Here is a 24,674-nt window from a genome sequence, read left to right as displayed (position 1 = left end):
TATTCCATTGTGGAAGCAGAGGGCTGTGAAGGCCAGGTTGGAATGAGAGACGGAAGCAGAGCATCAAAACAAGAGTTAAAGTTGGAGAGTGATGTTTGTTGGCTACGCTTTGTGTGTCACAACCTTAGATAATGTTTATTTTATTTTCAAATCTCATGCTATTGTTTTTGGCCAGTGTCATTGCCTTATCTTTATTTTAAATGTTTTTAGTATTAACATTTCATTTTTATTTTCTGTAAAAGAAAAGAACATTTACGGAAGGTCACAAAACAAGGACCTTGGAATTACTCCACTGACATTCCAGGCTATTGGATAAATACTTCTTTAAGCAGTTTTAAATTTAACAAAACACATTTCTACATATGTTGAAAACCAACAAGATAAGAACTGATGCTTTGGAGCCATAAGTAGTCTATTATGTAGATCCACATCCAGCAATCTAATAAAAAGTCTTTTGAAATGCTCTAAAGCAAGAAGTTACTCTGCATTAGTAGCACCCACTTTGCAAAGTCCAATATCTGGGCTGTTTTAAATGCCCCCCACCCCCTTCAGGACGAGTCAGAGAAATTAGATCATAGAATATAGCTTTGATCCAGGAAAGGAATCCCCATTCCTGCAGTCCCATATGGTTCTATGAGGGCACACTCATGTGGACCCCCATGGAGGATTATAATCTAATATTAATTCAGAATAAGAGCAACAACCTATTCATTTGGCTTTAAGTGCCCAACTTATATTTTTAAGCATGGTGTCAAAACTCGTTCCTAAGTGAGAGTCTGTTGGTCAGTGTTCCAACCTACAAGAGTGATAAATCCCTGAAAATCAGGAAAACCACCAGCCCAGACTGAGTTTCCTTGCCCCTCTACACCCATGTAAGACTCTAGCCCTGAGACTTTTTGCTGGAGCATTTCATCCTTTATGAGTCATAACTCATAAATGCCAATGGACCTACACTAGAAAACTAAGTTCTGAAATTCACCAGAGCTTGACTGATCATAGCCATTTTGGAGGTCGAGCTCAGAGATTTTTACCAGCCTGCAATTTATTCTGCAGTCTCCGATATTGTTACTACTGGTTGAGCTGCACAGAAGTGAATTACAGGTCTCAGTGTTCCTAGTGTAGACAAGACTAGTAGGAGTTGCCCATGTGTAACAGTGTTAAATCTTTCCCTAAGTGTTTAATTTCTATCCTAAAATAGCACTGTTCTGTTAAAACAGAGGTCATATTACTACCTATTAAATCAGTTTCTTTAGAAAATATAAGAGAAATACAAAATATTGTGAAAGTTTCAAGTTGATTTCTATTTAATTTTCTCACATTTAGAAAACAAATGTTAAACTTTAGTTAAACTAGGTGCGTTGATCTCTGGCACAAATCAATTTATATTAATCACTAGTGTTCCTATTGTACTGGAGATTTTGTTGATATTTTTTGACAATACTTCACTGACCTTGCTGGCACTGACTGAACCACTGCAAATGTTAAACTTCTTTCCTGACATATAAATGCTTGTAAACCCCTGTAGTATTTATATGGACCCGGATTTTACAAACACTCGTCTATACTACTGTGAGGAGTCCCATGGACACCAAACTACTCATGTTAGTAAAGTAAAGCACATGTGTGAGTTGGTGCAGGATCAGGGTCATGGTTATCAACCAATGGTCTTCCCTGAATCTACTACCTCCGTCCATCCTTCCCCTGAAGTTAGCCTCTGTGCTGAAGGGTAATGCAAGGAGTAAACATTTAAGTTTAGTTGTTACCCATAATCTTGTTATTTTATACTATTATTACTTCATCTTTACTGTTTTTGAGACATTTTAATTAAAAATACATTTCGATTCAGCTGTCTTCATGTACTTATTCTTGATGTTATTTTAGTCTGTGAAAGATCACCAGCCATCGCAATGGAAACTTTAGCACTGTGAGTTGTGCCAACACCTGCTACAGGAATTGATAAATTATTCCTTTATGTAATCTCTTTCCAAACGTTGCACTAAAAGGAGTTAGGTTCTAAACATTATTCCAGCCGCACTAACCCCAAGGGCAGCTTCTTGCATAGCATTTTAAAAAGCAGTCAATATTTATTGATGGCTTCTGGCATATCAATCACACAGAAGTAGGACGTAGTCTACACTTTCAAGTAATTACGGAAACCAGAGATTAATTCCACTGTAATATAATCAGCTACCATACAAAGCTATAAATTTCTTTAAAGCAATGAACGACCTAAGGAAAATACAGTCAGTCACATATAACATACTCATCCCTTTCGGCTCTCAAAATGGACTAGAATGTGGAGCAGAAATAACGGTCTAATAGTTCTCTGCACTAGAATTACAGACTGAACTAACTAATGCTAAACGAGATTAGATATTATGATTGCATTCTTCATAAACACTTAGAAACTATCACTAGACCTCACCATCTAAAATCAATTTATTCTTGATTTATAACATCAACTCCTGGGGCAAAATTTCTGCTGTTTCACTGACAAATCTAGCAAAAACATTCTGTGGGATATTTTTAACCAGTTTTCCAAATTTCACTTAGCCTCTCTAATCTGGAAAGCTGGGTACTAATCCTGAAAAGTCTTATATATGTGCTCACCCTTCACATAACTTGGAAGTAAATGGACCTACTCACGGGCTGAAATCCGGGCCCCACTGAAGTCAATGGCAAAATTCCATTGACTTCATCAGGGTGAAAATTAAAACCCAATGGGCATAAGGGTAAACATGTTCTCAAGACTTTGCAAGACTGAGGCCTTACTTCGTTTCTCTTCTTTGGGATCCAATACCATAAGAACTATGCCTTAAGATTCCATATAATGGGGGGAAAAAATCTATTTTCAGTGCCAAAAATCCTGATACATTTTGTTACTGAATTAGGCCTTGTTGAAATTAAAAACTTGAAAAATGCAAAATGACACAGAGGAGAGGTCAAGCAATGAAAGGCTAACAATGGTACAGTCAGTCATACAGCAAAATGAGAGATGGATGATTTACCTAGTTCACTGTCCAGTTCCTCCGTGTGTACCCCTTCTTCTCCAAGGGAAGAGCAGTAAATGAGACAGAAAAAATTAAAAGAAAATTTCAGATACCAGCACCAAGCAAGATATTGCTATAGTAAACAGAAGAACCAACACCAATTTTGCACAGACCAAACTCTCAGTTTATCACATCTCAGTGATCAGAGTATTTATGGATCTTGATGTGGGTCATGAAAGAACAGGTTCTTGCACTGTTAAAATAATTGTGGATCAGCTACATTCATGCCAACATTTGATTAGACAAATTTGCACGATCATCATTTTTATGGCAAAACACTCCTCTCAGATGCATATGGCTATATATTTATCAGGAGACCAAAGCTGAGTGCAGATCTGAGAGAAACTCTTTGCCCTTTAATAGGATGTCACTTAGAACCCAGTTCAGTGAGGTATTTAAATAAACATCTAAATGGAATACATAGGTAGCTCTACTGACTTAACTGGGACTACCTTATGCACTTAAGTTAAGCATGTGTTTAAGTGCCTTGCTCAGATAGGGCTTAAGGCTCCAATCCTGCAAAACAGATGCACAGTAAAGATCTTGACACCAGATGGAGCTGCATTAGCCTCGAAGAGACCTCATTTTCATCAGTTAACAATGACAGATGATTAAGGTATTGCTTAGCTTATGAATAATACTGCAGTCAGAAAATGAAAGTTGATGACACAACTAGAATGCAGATGGTAAAACAAGCTGGGACATAACAGAAAAGTATTTGCTATGTTAATAAATGAGACATAAGAGATACAATACCATTAAATTGCTGTTGATAACTATGACACTGAAGAAATACTTTATGTGCTCTAATTTACCCATGAACTGTTTGTATTATAGTAGGCCATAAAAATTGGTTAGACATTTGTGTGTAAAATGCTAATAAGCATTTTCTTCATATGAGAAACAATAGAAAATTTTCAGGGATCTGTACCCTGCCATGGAAAGAATACAACACAACTAAAATTCAAAACAAGTTTGAAAAGATGTATAACACTCAAAGTATTTACTTCATCCACTGTACACATGATGTGACCAAGTCTGAAAACAGACATGCAACTTTACTCCTGGGAGTGGCCCCAGAGCCTTCAGTGGAGCTACTCACATGAGTAATCTTCTGTCCACTCTGGCTGGATCAGACTATCATTTGGGATTTGCAATGTTATTTTACTGAACTATAAAGAAAGACTAGAACAGCGAAGTAGAAGTGCGTGGTGCACTAAATGCACCTGGGACATAATGAGTTTTACTACTTGCTGTCAGAAAAATAATAATTCATCAGCAAATAGAGGCAGAAACGATAAAATGAGCTGAAAGTAAGGAGCTGCTAAACAAAGACACAGTTACTTTTTACAAAAAGATTACACAGTTATAAATTAACTGTCCCAATTACACAAGCTGTTCAGATACCTATTTTTTAATTGAAAGGAATGAGGATATAAGAGAACGGCAGACTCTGGCATGTGGTACCAGAATGTAGGGGATCCTTTGGTAAGTCATCCTGATTCTTGTTTCCTGACCCTGTATGAAAGTGCAAGGTGTTTCCTGCTGACTCACAGTGGCAGGTGCATCTTGTTAACTTCAACCAGATTATAAATAGGAGTTGGAACCGCGCTCTGAAGAGGGAGTTAGGACAGAGGATGTGATTCAGGGAAAACTCTAGCCTCAGTCAGGAGAAAGCTTAGGCTGCCGTTTATGTTCTATTTTAAATTGTGTCTCCGAGGTCCCAGTGATGTATCTATTTTTAGACCCTAGTCCTGCAAAAGGATGAACCCGGGATGAAGGATCTCTGTGCCTGGAGTCCTACAAACTTTGCAAGATCTAGTCTCGGACAGAAGAGGCCAAAATTTCAAAGGGCTCTCAAGCAGGCCTCTAAAAACTGAATGCATAGTGTCTTGTCTAAAATTTGTGCAATCATAAGACATCTTGTATTTTGCGAGCATTCAAGTCCATTAGCTACGTGTACAAATCCAGGCATTACATGTGAAAAAAACTCAGATGTGAAAAAAATGGAGGTCAACAATTTACAAGATTGTAACAGCAACTTTAGAGGTGACTTCTGAAACAATCAGGTCCATTCCCTTCCTAAGTAAGGTAATACGCCTAAAACATAGGAGCCTGACTCACAAATAGCTTGAGCGAGAAGGTGATTGATCATAATCTCCAAATTAACTTTAGGATAATAATGCAGATACTCCAAAATGCTCATGGCTAGCACTGTGCCAGTTAAAATGCCATTGTTTTCCTGTTTTGTTTTTTTGTGTATGTGTTAAAGGTCAAGGGACCAAAATTTGTATGTATATTTTCACAAACGTTTTACTGGCCTTTATTATTTTTGCAAGTTTTAAAGGTAAACTTAACTGAAATACCGCCTCTTCCAGTCACATATTGGGATGCTTGATTTATTTACGTGCCTTCAAACTGGCTTGCATTTTCAACATCTCAAGGAATGCAAAACGATATTGGTTCAAATTAAGTGATAAAAATCCATGATTTCAAATATAATTTCTCTTTAGCAATGATAGTGCTAACTAAACAATCAGAATGTAACATTCAAAAGTGAAGCAATACATTAACCTTTTAATTCTACCCAAATGAGAAATAATGTCCTTTGGAGCCACTTAAAACATACTAACCACAGCATAAGGCAATGGGCCATGCAGAGTATCATTTACTCTGTGCCTGCACAGGAGTGCTAGCTAGCACATGCATTCAAAGAATCTTGGTCTCATTCTGCAACAATGAACATTCAAATCCTTTTGTGCAAAAATGGATGCCTTCTAGTTCTAGTACTTCTGCGATTCTTTGACTCGAGATCATTTGAAAATCATGATGATTCACCTTACGTGTGTGTTCATACTGGTTATCTCTGTGCATTCCTTGTTCTTTATTTTACATTTTGCAATCACAGTATTGTTTTTTGGGGAAAAAATCTATTTACCTAAATTAGAGCAAACACACTAAGTTTTAGTTCACTATTTTCAGTCCCTTACCATCATCTTCACATTCTTCTAGTGGCTTCTGCTGTTTGTTCAGGCACCGTGGGTCTAGCCAAGATGTTGTTTTAGTATTATGGCTGCAAACCAGAAATGGAAATATGACCTTTGTTAATAAACTGAGCTAAAGTACCAGTGACAGAAAAACATGTGCCCCCTATTATTCAACTGAGCTGAAAGCATATTTTTATTTCAGAAGAAATATAACAACGTTATGTTTTATAAAACAAGCCAGCAAGTCAGGAGACTTTCAGCATTGACAGAAAAAAATATCTGAGATTTTAAAAATAGTCACCACTAGAAGTCAGAAATTCATGTGTAAGGCCACAGGAGTAACTATAGCAGAGACGGGCAAACTTTCATTTACACTCTGGATCACATTTTAAGGTGGAGGCTAACTCATGGACTCATCTATCAATGAGAGCTGGCTGGGAAATGAGTTATTTCCTCAGGCAATTTTCAACTTTTTTTTTTATTTTCATCGACATTTTTCTTTGAAATTTATTGGGTTTTGACAGAAAACATCAATCAGAACGGATATTTCCAATGAAAATGTTCCTATTAACAGGAAAAACTTTTCTATCAAAATCTGTGATGGAAATCGTGACCAGCGCAACTTCCAACTCTTTCTATTCATGAGTCCATGGACCTGCTCCTGACTTCGGTCCCAAGGATGAAGACTGTGTGTATGTCCTCTTTAAATATATTTTGTAGGGATTCTTTTCTCCTAATTTTCATTTGTGTCTTAGAACAAGGGGTAATATAATCTCTTAAATCTATAAACTAGTCCTGGTGCTTGATGCATTCTTCTGCATAATATCTAACCTGGAGAGACTAGTCTCTTCTAAAACTGAAATTTGTCTAGCTTAGCCTTTGGCTCTGCTTAATGGTTCTTACTTCTAATGTCATATCAAAACTGATCACTCCACATTCAAGGTTCTCAAAGAAGTTTAACAAACTTTAACTAGCCCTCACAACACCTCTTGTGAACTAAGAAATAATGTAATGAGGACCATGCTCCTTTCAGGACTAACAGCCAACCATCATGACTCCATGTCTGACTTATTCTTGTGTCTGAGTGCTGTAGTAGAAGGTCTTTGGTTTCATCCATTTCATTAGCAGCCTTCCCAATGCAGAAGGAACACATTCAGAGAGTTTGTGCATTTCAGAGAGTTTCTGATGAATTCATTGGTCGTGGTTTGGGTTTCTCAGACTAGTAAATTGAACTCTAGCAAAGCAAGGCAAATCATCAATAATAAAGCAGAGGGGCTCCTCCAATGGATAATAAGTTTGTGGTTTGCTAGGGAAAACAGTGGTGATATGGATGGGTATAGTATTTGCATATTTTTAGCAAGTGTCAGTCTGGTAGGTCACTCCCAATGACAGGAGAATTCCATAAGCTAGGGTTTCTCAAACAGGGGTCGCTGCTTGTGTAGGGAAAGCCCCTGGTGGGCCGGGCCGGTGTGTTGACCTGCCCCATCCGCAGGTCCGGCCCATCGCAGCTCCCACTGGTCATGGATCATTGCTCTGGGCCAATGGGAGCTTCCAGCAGCTTGCAGCAATCCGCTGCCAGTGGGAGCCACGATCAGCTGGACCTGCAGATGGGGCAGGTCAACACACCGGCCCGGCCCGCCAGGGGCTTTACCTACACAAGTGGCGACCCTTGTTTGAGAAACCCTGCCAAAAGCTCATTAGCTTAAGCATACAACATTTATCTAATCCTCCTCCATCGGATAAACTGATGAGAACAAACTTTTGTGCTATTTGCAATGTTCCCTGGTTTTGTTTGGATAGGGCATATTATAAAAGCAGCCCTTTCACATGGAATTTCTGCTCCTGACCCTCTATCCAGCAAGATGTACAAAATCATTGGGCGGGATTTGTTTTCTTTTTCTAAAGTTACGCTGAAACTCAGTTGAACTGCAGGCAATAGCTGAGATCATTATTATTTGTTATGAGCTGAATCACACCCATCCTCTCTCCTCTCCCTGCTTTATGGCATAACTTGCAACAGCATTAAAGAATCAAGTACGCACATAGGAGTAAGGACAGATCCAGAAGTAAGTTACAGTGGACACTTACATGATTTTAATAACAGAAACATCCTTCTCCTACCTGGTTTTTGTCAAAAAAGATCTAAGAAGTTTTTAAAGACCATTTGGAAATTCAGGGCGTTCACTCATTAGAAGACTGCATAAACATGTAATAAATCACTCTGCCTCCAAAAAGTGTTTCAAAGAATGACGGTAGTAGCACAAAATCACCATTCAGATACAACTGAGGCCAGAGCACCACGTTTAGTATAATGAACGTGTCTCGGTTCAAAATGAAACAAATAGAATGATTCTTGCTATATCCTCAGAATACTGGGCATTCTGGTACTTCTGGGAATGACCTGGGCCTATCCCAGAGGCATGACCTCACCCCATTAGCATAATCTTGCACACACAGTGTATGCGAGGCCATGCTGCACAGAGGATGCCATTTTGAAGTGCCTGCCAGTCTGCTCCTGCCAGTGGCGTGACCTCCTAAGAATCTCTCCCAAAGGACACGATCGCTTCAGTTCTAGACATTAGAGGATCACAGTCACTCCACCAGCAAATAATGTAGCGTAACTCCTTTAAATCAAAGTCAGTTTGGCAGTTATCTTACCCATAGAAAATAGTTGGGGTTTTTAACATGTCAAAGTGGAGGTTCTGGTCTAAGTACTATATAAAGGAAAAGCCAGCTTTGTATCTGGATGCACTGTATTTGGTCTGTAGATAGAGGGCCTCAGTTTCCATTACTACAGTATACTAACCTTCAGAACCAAATTCGAATTCCTTGCCCCATACCCATAAAGACAGATAAAAGATTTGTTTAGCTTCTTGTTTTCAGGCTACAAACACTATTTGCACTCTTCTGATGACTAGCTAATTCTGTCGGCGGAATCTCTCATATTAGCTGGTCTTGTTTTAGCAGCTGCTCAAGTCTTAATAAGTTTCTTTAAGTACAATTAGAGTCTATTATTTATGATATGAAAAAAAACAATGTTACGATCACCTTAAAGTGGCTGACACTACAAAGCTGTCAAGCAAAAAGCATCCACAACGCTACGTCTTCCTGGCTCTTCCAAATACTGTGTGCCAAATTCTGCTCTGAGTTATGCCCCATGCAAGCCCACTGGAGCATGTCAGCATCCAGTTTGGACCCTTCTCTTTAATGAGAACAGCAGTGAACCAAGTTAGCTCCCTGGCTCTGCTACTGACTGAGCAAGGGGTTGGAGGAATTTTCCCCCGACCATTCTGATGTACATAGGGAGGCTCTGAAAGTGGGTTCTTAATGCCTTTCAGTTAGGAGCTTTCATCCCAAACTAGAAAACTAACTAATATTTTTAACTGCCTGTGGCTCTTGTAAATATTTTTGTAAAAAACTACTCTTGCTCTGCAAATGTATTGGATCTCCAATACCTCTGAACTCTGGAAGATTTGGCTGCTTGGTCCACTCAGGAAATGCCCAAGCAGGAGCATTGCAACAATGTCTTACAACTGGTCAAGATCTTTTAGTTCTTAAAAGCAACTGTAGACATTAAATACACATGGTTTGTATGTACATTTACAGACAGAGATTACACACACACACGACAACAAAATATGAGCTTTACTCTATAAAATAGACTTCTCCATTCTCGGTATAGGCCATCTCCCAGTTTTCAGGTAGAGGACCTAGGTTTTCCTCTGCAGAAGGAGGTAGGTATTGAGGGAGCTTCTGAGATGGGTCCGTGGTGGGAACGGCGGTGATGCTATTATTCACAGGAGGTGGCGCTGTTTCTCTTATACTATGTATATTGTGCTCGTCTTGGTCCCCAGAATCTGCTGCAGAATCACAAAAAGGATTATTGGTAATCACACTCAAATATTTGTACCACTTTTTCTTCCTTGTTCATTTGTTTGTGTCCATACCTGCATTGGTATTGGTTCCAAAGACTCACCTTACCTTTCAGAGCACAGGACTTGGGAGACGGATAGTGAGTTTTCCTGTAGCTATTCCCTCCGAAGCCCCAATCCTGCAAACTGGAGCTGCTGAAGTAACTGAGTTCAGCGGGGCTCTGAAAGGGTGCAGGGGCCCACCCACAAAGAACTGCTTATGGGACTGAGGTCAAAGAGAATAAGATTTCCTTTCAGCAGAAAGATTGATTGGGAGAGTTTCAGAATTGCCTAAGATACCTTGGAGCACAAGCGCCACAGAAAGTCAATGATGTGGTGATGTTCTTTCATATTAAACAATTTCATACTGAGCAATTACAATAATTCATTTCAATGTTTTATAATCAAGTTGTGAGATCCTGCCGTAAGTGGCAGCTTGCAACACTCTGTTCTGCCCCTATCCATAGGGTTTTACAATGCTGTTCATCTCCAGAGCCTCTAAGTGCCTTCCAGGTAAAATCTATAGCAATAGTATAGTTCCTAATGACGGTGGCATGGTTCTCCTCTCTCTTGAGGAAAAATCTCTGCTTGCAATATTTGGGGGGCAGAGGAGGGAGGGAATAGGGGATTATTGGATCCTTGCAGACCCTAACCCGCCCTCCAAAATGGCAACAGTGTATGGTCTCTGCAGCAACTCCTCACATCCTTAGGCGCTGCTCCACGCAAACTGGATCTCTGCTCCTAATTACACGACGGAGACTCTAGATACATGTTGGCATAGCCCAGTAGCGTAGGCTTGGCCTGCACCCACAGAAGGGGTTTTCCTGTGAATGTACAAACACTAACTCCCTGAGCAAGGCTACGTCTACACATAAGTAATAGAGTGGTACAGCTGCAGCTACGCCTCTGTAGTGGAGACACTTCTTGTAGTGACTACTGTCACTGCAGTAAATTTACCCTCTCAAGAGGTAGTAGCTAGGCCAGCAGAAGAATTGCTCTGTCATCTTAGCTGTGTCTACAGTGATGCAAACATTTTAACAGTCCTGAGTGATACAGCTAGGTCAGCCTAAATTTTAGGTGTAGACCAGGCTTAAGCTAGCTATGTCAAGGGAACTCTTCTGTTGGCACCTCCACTGGGAGCTTAGGTCAGCAGAAGTTTTTTCACACCCCGACTGACATAGCTACACTGAGATAACTTTACAGCGTAAACCAGACCTTAGTTTAGAGATGTTATAAACACTGCTGTGTCTTGGACTGGTCTACACTAGAAAAGTAGATGGACCCAGCAATGTCATGCTCGGGGGGCAGGGGGTGAAAAATCCACACCCCTGAATGACAAAGTTAAGCTGACCTACGTCCCCATGTAGACAGGACTAGGTCAACTGTTGACCTAGTTACTGCCTCTCGGGAAGCTGGATTTACTACAGTAACAGGAGAACCCCTCCTGTTGTTGTAGTATCTATATCACAGTAGGCTGCATATGCATCTCTCTGTGTGTTATGTGGCCGCATGGAAACAATATATATACTACCTGTATAACCCTGAGGATGTCACATGGGCTGCAGCTGTGTGCTGATTGGCCCACAAACAGCCTGTGGGGTGAGAACCACCTGTCTATACTGAAGCGCTACAGCGGTGCAGCAGCAGCCCTGAAGCTGTGCCGCTATAGGCTGCAAAGTGTCGACATAGCTTAGTAAGGGGAACAGGGCTGTCCCTAGGGGGATGCAAGGCCCAGGACAGAAGTGACATCATTTCTGGGACCAACCATGCCAGGGGCGGGTAGAGGAGGCTAGTGGAGATAGTGCCTCCCCAAATAGCCAGGCGCAGCCCCAACAACAATGCTCCCCCTCCTGGGCCCCACTCCGGTGGGACTGCTGGGCTCCAGGGGGCTGGGACCATGCCTCCCACCTTCCTGGGGCTTGGCGCACTCTCCCACTGGTGGAAGGGGCGGGGCTGGGGGTAGTCTCCTCCAGTGAGTGGTTCACCCGTCATCCATACAGCACTGGCTAATCGCGCCAACCCATGGGGCCCCCAAAATGCGGGGCCTGGAGCAGTTGCCCCGATTCACCGTCCCCTAGGGACAACTCTGCAAGGGAGCTTTGCTTCTTGGAGGGAGGTGGAAATCCACAACAGTCTTCCAAAACCAGAGCTACCTGACACTTAAAAACCCAAGTCCTTGCCTTGGTGGACCCCTGCCTGCTGTTTCTGTGAACAAGAAAGGCACTGATATAATATTTTCTAAACCAGGAAAACAAAACTATCACCAACATTAGTTCAACGCCCTCACTGTCTGCTTCCTGCATTAGCTCCTTCAAATATTTTAAAGTAGAGTTTGGCAAGATTAAGAAACTAAAATATGATTCATCCCCCTCCAGATCATTCATGTAAACATGCCAAAGCTTGAAAACACAAGTCTAAGACAGACTCTCTGCAGAACAGGGAGAATTTTAATATGGTTAGCAGAATTATCCCTGGCATGAAATAAGCATGAAAAAGTCTTTTGACCTGGGTGGGCCAATGCTCTTCTATCCAGATTTTGTGCTCATTTGCTGGAGACAAGGGGCTGGAGTCTGATCTCACGATGACAGGTTATTTGTATCTTTCATTAATTCGCAGAGTAGAAAACACTAGTCAGAGGGAATTATAGTGAATATCTCTCTCCTGTCTCCGTAAAAGGCAAAACAGTGTGTTCGTTTCATAGTTAAACTGTCAGGGCCAGTTCCCATTAGAAAGGAGATTAATTGGATATCAGAATGGCCTTTTCCCAACCACAGGTCCTGTGAGGGTGGGATGGGGTGGGAGTTGTAAAGTAGGGAGTTTTGCAAACGGGGTTTGGAGCTGGGATAAGGGTTCCAAACCGCAGGGAAGATTTACCTTCAAAAGGATAGCTCAGTGGTTTGAGAACTGGCCTACTAAACTCAGGGGTATGAGTTCAATCCTTGAGGGGACCATTTGGGGATAAGTCTTGCTTTGAGCAAAGGGTTGGAATAGATCAGGGGTTCTCAAACTGGGGGGTTGGGACCCCTCAGGGGGTCATGCGGTTATTACATGGGGGGTCACGAGCTGTCAGCCTCTACTCCAAAGCTCGCTTTGCCTCCAGCATTTATAATGGTGTTAAATATATATATAAAAAAGAGTGTTTTTAATGTATAAGGGGGGAGGGTTGCACTCAGGGACTTGGTATGTGAAAGGGGTCACCAGTACAGAAGTCTGAGAACCCCTGGACTAGATGACCTCTTGAGGTCCCCCGATATTCTATGTTCTATGAACTTTTGGGGGTGATAAGAAGCAAAGATGGAACAAACAAACTGAACACAATCCTGAAAAATATCTAGGAACTTCACCTGGGAGGAGTAAGGAAGAGGGGGTGCCTGGTAAAAGGTGGAGCCAGGCCTATCAAAGGGACTTAATGGGCTGGGAAAGAGACTCAGAGAATCAACAGAACTAAGGAAAAAAACAGACACAAGAGGATGCACCTCTGAGATACTGCCTGGCTAACAGGTTGAGAAGTTGTTCACCAAGGAGATCAAAAAGAACAGATGCTTTTCTGAAGAAAGCCATTAGGTAGATTCTAAGATCTGGTCTATACTACAGACTTACATTGCTATAACTATGTCACTCAGGTGTGTGAAAAATCCATGCCCCCGAGTGATGTAAGTACACTGACCCAACCATCAGTGTAGCAGGAGAAATTTTCCCCATCAACATAGTTACAGCCAGATTAACTATGCTGATACGAGAGCTCTCTCCCGTCGGCATAGAGCATCTTCACTGACGCACTATAGCCGTGCAGCAGAACCGATGCAGTGTTTTAAGTGTAGGTCTGCCCTTTGACCAGAAGGGACCATTGTGAGCATCTAGTCTAATCCCCTACACAACACGGGCCATAGAACTCCTGTCCGTTACAAGGAAGCCTGTGTACCTAGCCGGACGAGTCTGTCAAATGCCAAGCCTGACGTATTGTAAGCTCCTTGGGATCTTTTTGTTCTGTGTTCAGTGACTCTCAGCACCCCCTCTTTAAAAATTGTTCCAGCGCCCCTGCATCACTGGGGCTCCCAGATGTTACTGAAATATGAATAATAATAGTAATTAATTGTGAATATCACTTGTTTTGTTAATCTGAGCTTTCTTCCCTGTTTTTAATTAATCCTGTGTTTAATGGTCGCAGATAGTTGATTTGGAGAATATTTCATGCAAACCAGGCCCAAGAGAAAGCCTCTTCAGTGGAGAGAGAATTAAGGGAAAGGAATGTCTGGAGACTTCTGCCATGTCTTGGGGTTCTTGGTCAAGGAGGGCGTGGATCAAAGAATCCTCCTCCATAAGGCTTGCTCTTTCCAGGGCTGTAGTCTGCCCCAGTACTATTGTTTCCGTTCATTTGCTCTAGTGCTCACTACATGTGCTTTCCAAACACTTAAGAAGGATGGCCCCTGCTCCAAGAAGCCCACAAATAGACAGAGGACAAGGGAATAACAGCTGGCAATTTCAATACAATTATGTACAAATGCACAGGAAATGCCTATGGGCTGGAGTGGAGGATGGTCTGAAACACCTTTCACACAGGTGTAATTCCAGTGAGTTCAACCAAGTGACTCATGATGTGCAGTGGTGAGAGTGGGATCAGGACCCGATCCAACAACACGGATAGAGTGAAAACACTAGCAAAACCTCCTGTTCTATGTGTCAATGCTACAATTTCTGACTATACTAACAGCTACTTTCTTTGGATGCTCTTAAAAATAAAAAGAAAACAATGAAAAGAAAGTGCAGGAGCATTTATAAACCCTCAGTTAACTTCTGTGTTTCTGAAACAAGAGTAACTGTAAAGATCTTAGTTGGCTTCTCTGTTTCTGACCTGTTCCAGTAATGCTGCGGGTGCTGACTCAGCTTTAAAATGCAACATTAGGCTGAACAAAGATCAAGGAAAGAATGGTCACAGGCATCTCTCCAGTGACTATCTCTTGCTATCTCATACGTCCTCCCATGGATATCTATCTGCAAGAGCAAATGTTTCAGCAGACCTGACAATCAGGCTTCTACATATGGAAGGAACTTGCAGTGGTAAATAGAATGTGCTGCACTGGCAGAAGGACTTACATACTTTTGAAAATCTGGTCCCTAAGTGCTAACACCAATCAGAGTTAGGTGCACAGCTTTTGAAAACCCCACCACGAACATGTTTCATCACCTAAGTAACTTTGAAAATCTGGCCATTAGAGCCAGATCTTCTGCTGGTGAAAATCAACAGCACAGCTCCTCTGAAATAACAGGCTCTAGGACAATTGACACCAACTGAGAATCTTGCCCATAGTTTGGAAAGAAACTAGGTGGTGGTGTTGATTAAGCAGAGGAATGTGAGCCGAGGGCTTCTGAGTTCTAGTCTTGGCTCTTTCACCAACCTGCTACATAATCCTGTGCCAATCACTTCAGGCCTGATTTTCAGAGACAGTGAGCGCTTGCACTGCACGTGAAGCGCAACCATTTCTGAAATGAGGCAATTGACTTCTCTCTGCTTCAAGCTTCCTGCTTGAAAATGGGAATAACCCTGTTCACTGCTTCCACGCCTCACGGGAGCATTGTGAGGAGTAATTAACACTTGCACAGTGGCTGAAGAGGTATGAAGCCCTATATAAATCACAAGGACGCTACTTGAAAGTTCTGGGCTACCAAGATACAGGGCAAAGGTTTAAATCCTAAGGGTTTGAGCTCGTTCCCATTGACCTCAGTGGAATCTAGACAGAGCCATTTAGTCTCTTGCTCTGAGCCAGCCAGAAGTGAGCAGCGGGGTGGTCAGCCTCTGGCAGGGGACAGCTTTCACACAGTGCTCCTGGTTCTCTTGGCCAGAGGGGCAGCATCAGAGTTTCATGCAGTTTAAGGCCACAAGGGACTGTTAGATCATGTAGTTTGACCTCCTGCATTTCACAAGCCACCAAATTTCACCCAAATACACTCATGTTGAGCCCAGTGACTTCAGTAAAATTAATGGATTTTAGTCTTTGGGAGACTAAACTCTTGGGTGCCACAGGCAGAGGACTGGAGATTCTGGGGTGCTGGCACTAGAGGGAATTGCTAAGGTGAGATATGCCTAGGTGATCCATGCCCTGCCTGCAGAGAAAGGCAGCACAAAACCAAAGTCCCTGCCAATCTCACTTGGGGCAAAATTCCTTCCTGACCCTAAATCTGGTGATCAGCTAGACCCTGAACATGTGAGCAAGACACATCTGCCAGACATGTCAAACAGAGGATTTTGTACCATCTCAGTGCACTGGTCCACCCCAACCAGTATACCATCTCCAGCTGTGGCTGATCTTTGATGCTTCAAAGGAAGGTGAAAAAAACACAACCCAGATTGCGCATCAGAGAAAAAAAAAGTTCCTTCAAGACCCCTGCAGGCTGAAGCATGAGATCAGATTATCATCAGAGGGATCAGTGTGAGACCCCTTGTCATAAACAGATAGTTAAGGGTTAATGTCTCTTTTACCTGTAAAGGGTTAAGAAGCTCAGTAAGCCTGGCTGACACCTGACCAGAGGACCAATAGGAGGACAAATTACTTTCAAATCTTGGTGGAGGGAAGTCTTTGTTTGTGCTCTGTGTGTTGTGTTAGTTCGCTCTTGGGGACTAAGAGCGACCAGACGTAATCAGGCTCTCCAAATCTTCTGATCAAGCCTACTCATGTTTCCAAACTTTAATAATTGCCAGGCAAGGCGTGTAGTCTTATCTTGTTTTCTCAATTTGTAAATGTCTCTCTTTTGCGGAAGGATTTACCTCTGGTTCTGTTAAACTCTGAACCTAAGCTAGGGGACCCCCTGTCTTAACAGAAATCTGATATCCCTGTAAGAGCACTTTCCACTCCCTGATTTGCAGATAATTTTTACCTTTTCTTTCTTTAATAAAAGCTTCTCGCTTTTAAGAACCTGATGATTTTTCTTCTTTTAAGATCCAGGGGATGGATCTGGGACTCACCAGGATTGTGGGGAAACGAGGAGGGGATTAGATTAATTTCCCCTTGCTAAGATCCAAGGGGAACTGCCATCTTGATCTCCCAGGGATTGTGTGGGAATCTGAGGGGGATATGTTAATTCCCCTTGTTTAAAGATCCAAGGGGAATTGGATCTGCGACTCATCAGCGCGATGTGTGGGGAAAGGAGGGGGATGGTATATTTCCTTGTTTAAGATCCAACAGGTTTGGATGTCTGGTTCTCCCAGCGGAATTGTGAAGTCCCTTAAACAATCGCGGGGGGGGGGGGAGTTTTGGAGGAACAGAGAGTGCCCCAGACACTGGAATTCTGGGTGGTGGCAGTATACAAGAGCTAAGCTAGTAATTAGGCTTAGAAGTGTCCAAGCAGGTCCCCACATTTGTACCCTAAAGTTCAGAGTGGGGAAAGAAACCTTAACACCCCTTGACAGGCACAGGACATTTTAGGAAGTGAAACTCCAAGACTTCTTAAGCAGACCAAGTTTGCTTTCCCATCTCATTGCCACTCTGTGGGCCAGCCCCAGCCTGCTGGAGGATGCACCATAGCGAACAGAAGAAGGAGTAAACTATACGTGCTTGAGGAGACCTTGGTGTAGGTAAGAAATATGTGGCCAACAATTAAAAGAAAAAAGTGAAGAGGGAACAATTTGTTTCAAACGTATCCACAGAGCCCAGGTTACAATGGTTAGAGGTGTCAGTGGTAACGAACACTGCCTTGACTTTTTCCAGCCTGGCTGAAAATCAAGCGAAAATGGCAGAGGGAAAAGTCACAGGTGGAAGTGAGGATCTACGCAGATTTGACTTCCTACACGTTGTTCACAATATTTCAAGATGACAAAGAGTTTCAGATTTTCATTAAAACGTTTGCAACAGCAGCTGCTTTTTACAGTCCAGAGGAAAAGGTTCAGAATGTTTACATGCTCTCCAGTACAACTCCAGGTCTCTTTACAAACCAGCTTCAACCTCTCCAAGAGCAAAATGACTAGTGTAATGCTTATAAGGACTTATAATCATTTCTTTTACTTTCCACCAGGTGCTGTCTAATCATTCTGAACACACACTCCTGTCAGGTGGGCTCCTGCTCGTTTGGAATTGATGGAGTCATCTAGATCTACCCTAGTGCAATTGAGAGTAAAATCTGGCCCACGAATTCAGGAGACACTATTTAAAGGAACATGAATGTACCTCAAATGACAAATGTGCCCCATCCTGTACAATACCGGAGAAATTCTCAATTATTCTACACTGCAAGAGACATCTACTCAGAAATCCCAGCTACTTCCCATTTTAGAGGCATCTATGATTATGTAAAACTGTAAAACAAAGTGACTACATGAGGTTCTGAAGAAAATACACAATTTCTCTCTGTGCTGTTTAATCGGACTCTGACCCTCATTAACATAAGGTATCAAAAGGGAAAAGATTCAACGAATTTTCTTAGAATTCTCTAATCTATCTTCATTTTATGTGGCCTTCACAGATAAAGTCTATGAGTCTATGGCCTAATTCTACTCTGAACTCTCAAAAAAGAAATACTTTATGTTAACCATAATGCTCCTTCATTTAGCAAAATAGCTATGTTGAGTATAGTGACAGGTTAAGGGCGGGGGGAAACGGAATCAAGGGCTATATAATTTTGTATGGAAAACAGCTACACATCTAGGTTAATCCCTGTCATTTTTAAACTATTCTGTGAGCTAGGGGAAATGTGTTGTTAATAGAAGACAGTAGAAATACTTCTAACGCAGATTACAATGTGGTTCAATTCAGAACTGGCAGCATTGCAGGGTTCCTACTGAGAAGGGGGAAAAATGCAACGCATCGTATAATATGGACAAGAATATTTTTTGCTTTACCTGTAAAGCTACTGTTCATTTCAGGGACGTCATCCTCATCCTCATTCTCCGTATGCACTATGCCAGCATTTTGCATATCATTATAAGACTTGGTTCGTTTTGGAGTCGACTGCTTGAAGTTGGACTGAAGGTTTTGCAAAGCATCAGTGGTAATCACTTTCCCACTGACGGGTTGGCTGGGAGGCTTGGGTGTTCCATAATAGTTACCTAGGCAATAGAAACACATTTGCATGTTCAAAAAAGTAGATTTTAAGCAGCAAGATTTTTTATTTTTCTTCTTATTCCAGGAAAACCTCTTTCTCCCCGCAAAAGACAAAAAAAAGGTTCTTGTTTTTCAAACTATATTTCACTTGTAGAATAGACTAGAAAGATTTATTTCCTTTTAATTTATTCATGTTGAATTTAAAAGTACAAGTGAGGGTTGCATTGTTTAGGTGCACCGAGCGTACAAGGACTAAAACAAAGGCAGTTGTGGTGAATAGCAAAACTTCATCTCATTACATTTGAATTTCAATTAGTGGCGTTTTTATGTGTGTGCACCACACAATGCTGTGTCAGATTTAGAGTGAGCCCTGCAGAAAATAAAAAATTCATTACTGCTATCAGCAGATAAGTGATGAAAAACTGGGATGACTTGCTTTAATAGAAGAGTTCTTTTGGGTGGCTGTTGCATTTTTGAAAAAGCAATCTCTCTCTAAAGGAGCACTTTGTCAAAGGAAAACACCAAGTGCCACCTGCTTTCTTCAAAGAAAAATTTCAGCTGTTGGGGTCAGTTAGGGTAGAAGTGAACTAGCCAAATCTTTAAACCAAGACTCTTAGGGGCAAATATCACCCTTGCCTTGCTTATACCCACATGCAGCTCCCAGGGACAATTTTGATCCTTTCGGTGAAATCCCGTTTTATGGCATGTTCGTTCTAGCCTGGATAGCAATCCTCACAATGAAATATTTCAGCATTTCCATTATACTTCACTTTGCAGTAGCACTTATGAACCCTCATCATTTAGACCCCATTGTGCTAGGTGCTGTATGAACACAGAGCAAAAAGACAGTCCCAAAGAATCTATGATATAAGTAAATTTATGATATTCAGAATACAGTTTATATTACTTGTGATTATAAGCAAACAAATCTATATTTAAAATATTAGTTATTCATACCAGTTTCAACAATTCTTACATATTTTAATTTCTGCCCTTGGGCCACAGAAATGGACTTCAAATATTGTCCATTTAAATACAGCCTTTTATTCTCAGGGATCCCAAAGCAGTTTCAAAAATACATTTCTACCTCTCCACCTCCATGTTTATATATGCACATAATTTATATCAGCCATAATTCTTTTCAAAATTCTACTCTGAAAACACACAGGTAAATTTGATTACATTATGCTTTATATCTTCAGCTAACTAGATTACATGTAAAGAAATAACGAGACAATGATTTGTCATAAAAGTTTTATCAGAATCCAAACCTTGCTGATAAAACCTTTTTAGTGCACCATACCATCCTATATACTGTATATTCTCTCCCTTTAATACAGAGAGACATTCAGAGTACACAATGTGTGTGTGTATATACATATACACACAAAATGCAGATTATCCCAAATAAATACACATGAAACCTGTATACTACACCAAACCATCATGTACTGTATATATGCCATATATATTACAAACAAACACACACACAAACCCCTGCCAATAGGAGAATGTGTTGTACGTGTTTAAAATTAATAGATGAGTTACACACAGATGTAGACAAACCCGCTGTATGCGCAGCTAAAAAGCAGTAATCCCTAGGTTTGCAGTAGAACAGGCAGTTATTTTACAACGCCCAGTTACAGCTCACTAGAACTTGACGTGGAAATCACATACATTATGAATTTTAATCCATAAAACATAACATTTATCTGAACGGTCATTTGAGTGGTTGAATCAATCTTCTCCTTTCAAGCTTCTACTCTAGTCCATCCCTGAAGCTCTATTTCCACTGTCCTTTGGCGTGAATTAAGACAGGAATCATGCCCAAGCAGTCAGAGGGTTGTGTGCAGGAAGGAGAGTGAAAAACCAAGCAAAACACCTGTGGGCCCTGTGAAGGGCATGGGGATAGATTGGGGCAACAGGGAGTGAGAAAGAGTCCAACCAGGAGAAAGGATCAGCCGAGTTCATCGGGGAGGGCCTGCAAAAGAAAGGCTAGCTTCTGCTGCTAAGCAAATCCCAGTTTGCCTTCTCAGCTTACCCTGCACAAAGATCTTACCCATCGCACTGCTGTCTTAGAGTACAAGGACTAGGATTCAAAATTGACGGTTTCTGGAAATCAGAGGGACTCCCTTCTCAGAGCATTTAGCGATGTAGAAACGCTATGAGCTTCATTCTTGGTAAGCTCCATTCAAGTGTCTATAAAGGATCAAGGCGTCAACTCCGTAGAGCAGTGCAATGTTCAGCATTACCTTTCTGTTTTATTCTTCATTTCAGAATCTTAAATGTACACAGATGCATAATTTATAGGGAGAAGGAAATGACTTCCTCTGAAAAGAGCCCCTAATGGGGACGTCGAATCTTACAGCAGGTGCAGTCTCTGCTAGAGAAATGATTCTTATGTTCTATCTGCTGCAAGAATATTTTATGGAGGAGGAGGAAGAGTAATGTGAGAGAGAAAGGAGGGGGAACATAAAAGAGGTAGGAAGAGAAGATAATCTATCCTACTCTATTCTGTACTTCTCCAGAGATTCAATATTACTTGGTTATTTCTTTTTTATGCTCTGTGTATTTTACAAGGATACTAACAGATGATTACAAAGATCAACGAATGTATAAAATACATGAGTAGCAATTCAGCTTCTATGTTTGGCACTGAACACAGATACTTTGTCCAGCACTTATTTCAGTGATTTTGTAAGTTGTTAGACCTACAAATATGTAATACATAGGAAGTTTTAGACAAGGGGTATATAGGTGTGTAATGGGGACAGAATTTTGATAATCTTGGTAAGTATGTAACACAGATGTGCTGAAGAGGTCTCTTGGGGACCCCTTTGTTAAAATTCCACCATCAAATTCAAGGAAAGGCTAGGATGATTTCTCCCTGCCTCTGATGAGTTCATCCCCCTCTCATCTCTTCCAGTAATAATTTAGACCAATGGTTCTCAACTTGCAGCCCAACCTGCACACAGCTACAGCTCATGTGACATCCTCAGGGACAGACAGGTAGCGCGTATATATATGGTTTGGATGCGGCCACATAACACAGAGAGCTGCTTGTGTGGCTCACAATGGTAATTAGATTGAGAACCACTGGATTTAGAGAGAGTGCTCATAAAAATATGAGTAGTGGCAATCACTTTCTAAAAAATATCAGGCAAAAATGTCTCAAGTTTGACAACTGAAGTGACTAGTTACTTGGTCAGTATTTTTTTTTAATTATTTTTTGCTTTTGGAATATATCATATTGAATCAACACATTTGTTTTTTCTCCCAAGGGAGAATATCATCAAAGTTCCCTAAAAACATCTTTAATTCCCCTCTTACTTCCAATTACCCATATTACTCATCTACTCATATTTTTCAAGCTATACATTTCAGTGTCCGCACAGTAGAACCTCAGAGTTCCAAACACCAGATTTATGAATTGACCAGTCAACCACACACCTCATTTGGAACTAGAAGTACACAGTCAGGCAGCAACAGTGTCGCCCCTCCTCCCCCAAATAAATAAATCAGCAAATACAGTACAGCACTGCATTAAACATAAACTACTTAAAAAAAAAAGTAAAGCAGCATTTTTCTTCTTCATAGTAAAGTTTCAAAGCTGTATTAAGTCATGTTCAGTTGTAAACTTGAAAGAACCACCATAACATCTTGTTCAGAAGTACGAACATTTCAGAGTCACGAACAACCTCCATTACGGGAGGTGTTTGTAACTGTGAGGTTCATATATATTTTAATGTGGCAATATATTTAGACTGTCTGTTTAACTTAAAATGAATGGTCCTTGGGGTAGGAACTGATTCTTTTTCTGTGTTTTGCCAGGGCACCTTGAAGATAAAAACTCACCATGAATAAAAATCTCAAACTGTGGAAATGCCATACTACAGCCTGGCTCCCAGGACATCAACTGGAGATGAGTAGACTCAATGGAAATATTCTTGTGGGTCTAAAATTCGTGTTCGCTGCATTCAAATGAGTTATTTCTCTACGCTGCTCAGTTCATTTGGAAGGTGCTGCAACAGAGCACTGGGCGTTTGGAGCATGAATGGGCCACAGGGCTCCTGGTACAGCCTTTGGCTCTTTAATAATGGATGCTGTAACTAAAGCTCACGTTTGTTCCCATGCATGTACTCCACCAGAAATGGCATCTAGAGCTTCCAGACTCATGGGTACAGAAACAGACAGGGGAGACGTGCGGTCAATGAAAGGGTTCTCTCTGCACCATTAGGCAGGAAGGCTGAGAGGGAGACACCAGCTGATTTGTGGGGGCGGGAAGTTATTTTGTGGTATTTGCCAGGTTTTCCCTTTTCAAACAAAACCAGCAACATTTGGTATAATTGTCATCTCCTGAAAGCATGTAAACATTGTAGCTGGGCTTCCACCATTTAACTTCCAACACAATCAAGCAACAACCCAAAACAAACATTGTCTTTTGTCACTGACTGTAATTAGCAGCAGTTTGGCCTTGATTTTGACCAATGTAAAAGACCAACATGTCAATACTGAATGTAGCTCTCATCTCTGCTCACAGGTCTCACATTTTTAAAAAAAATATTTGAATCTATATCAAGTACTTTCTCTGATCTTCTGAGATTCCTCTTTTTAAAATTCTTCTTACTGTTTATTTTTTACAGAGCTGGTTGAATAGTTTTTAAAATAGCCCTCATTTCATGATCAAAATTTAAAATACTTCTCTTTGGTTTGCTGTTCTTTGGGTGGAAAGTCACATCACTTCCAATTAATGAGTATTTGGACTACCATAAAGGAAGTCAGTCTTGAAAGCCTCATAAAGCTTAGTACAAATGATCATCCATTCAGAAATTTCTATTGGAATTTTGAGTATTTGCTATTTGTTGTTTTTTCAACTTCTGTATCAATTATTTCAATGAACCAATCAAGAAGAGGCAACACCACCCTCTGTCTTAGCAACCCAGCCACACACCATGAATAACAAACAGTGAACAGTCAAAGCAAAGCATTTATGAACCATCCATAAGCTGGAAATTATTTGTTTCAAGTATCCTGCTAATAAACAAAGAATGTACACATGAAAAGGCAACTTAGCATTGGTCTGTGAGAAATTTATGAACCAAAATGGGCTAAATTCATAACAAATATAATTTGTACTGAATCGTCCACTCAGCTCTAATTATTAACAACATCTTACCCTTACAGCACACAACACCCATTATCCCAGAGGATCCTAAAGCATTTTACAAACAACATACAGTAGTGATCGCCTGACTTTCAGAGGTGCTGTGCTCCTACAGAAATCAATAGGAGATCTGCAGTGCCCCCGGCACCTCTGAAAATTATGTCTGTAGTTCTGAATTCACTGACTCCTATAGCAAAGCATAATTTTGCAATGATAAAAGAAAAGCCCTCTCTTTGCACTGAGGAGCTAACACTTCAGAGGATACATACTATCTTCAAAGCTCCAATATTGTGCTTTGACAATGTTTCTACTAATGGCTTATGTCTTAAAAAGCAGTCTCTGTTGCATTCTATATTAATTCAAAATGGCATTCTGAGGAAGAAATGTAGATAAATACGAAAATTAAGCAAGGTCTTGACATGCAGAATCAAAATGTAATTATTAATGTAATTTGTTTTTTGAGCCGTGCCTCTGTTGTCCGCTCTCCAGAAGAACCAAAATGATTGACCCTTAATTTTACTAAAAGTGCC

At 40.9% G+C, this 24,674-nt stretch overlaps 1 protein-coding gene across 38 annotated transcripts in view; it reads right to left on the bottom strand.

Annotated features, from left to right (window-relative positions):
- The window catches only part of MAGI1 (membrane associated guanylate kinase, WW and PDZ domain containing 1), a 526,245-nt gene that overhangs the window by 86,607 nt on the left and 414,964 nt on the right, over positions 1-24,674 (bottom strand). For 18 of the 38 annotated variants that reach the window (XM_032764470.2, XM_032764488.2, XM_032764506.2 and 15 more), the window contains exons 4-7: positions 18,779-18,985; positions 9,687-9,897; positions 6,041-6,123; positions 3,009-3,047 (exon numbers count right to left, since the gene is read on the bottom strand). In XM_032764470.2, coding sequence (XP_032620361.1) covers positions 3,009-3,047; positions 6,041-6,123; positions 9,687-9,897; positions 18,779-18,985 — 540 coding nt within the window. The remainder of the gene's footprint in view (positions 1-3,008; positions 3,048-6,040; positions 6,124-9,686; positions 9,898-18,778; positions 18,986-24,674) is intronic. The other 20 variants (XM_032764478.2, XM_032764783.2, XM_032764566.2 and 17 more) reach the window with 4 other exon arrangements.

This window comes from Chelonoidis abingdonii, chromosome 17, assembly GCF_003597395.2.
Source record: "Chelonoidis abingdonii isolate Lonesome George chromosome 17, CheloAbing_2.0, whole genome shotgun sequence".
Lineage (NCBI taxonomy): Eukaryota > Metazoa > Chordata > Testudines > Testudinidae > Chelonoidis > Chelonoidis abingdonii.
This window is presented reverse-complemented; position numbering and strand designations above follow the sequence as displayed.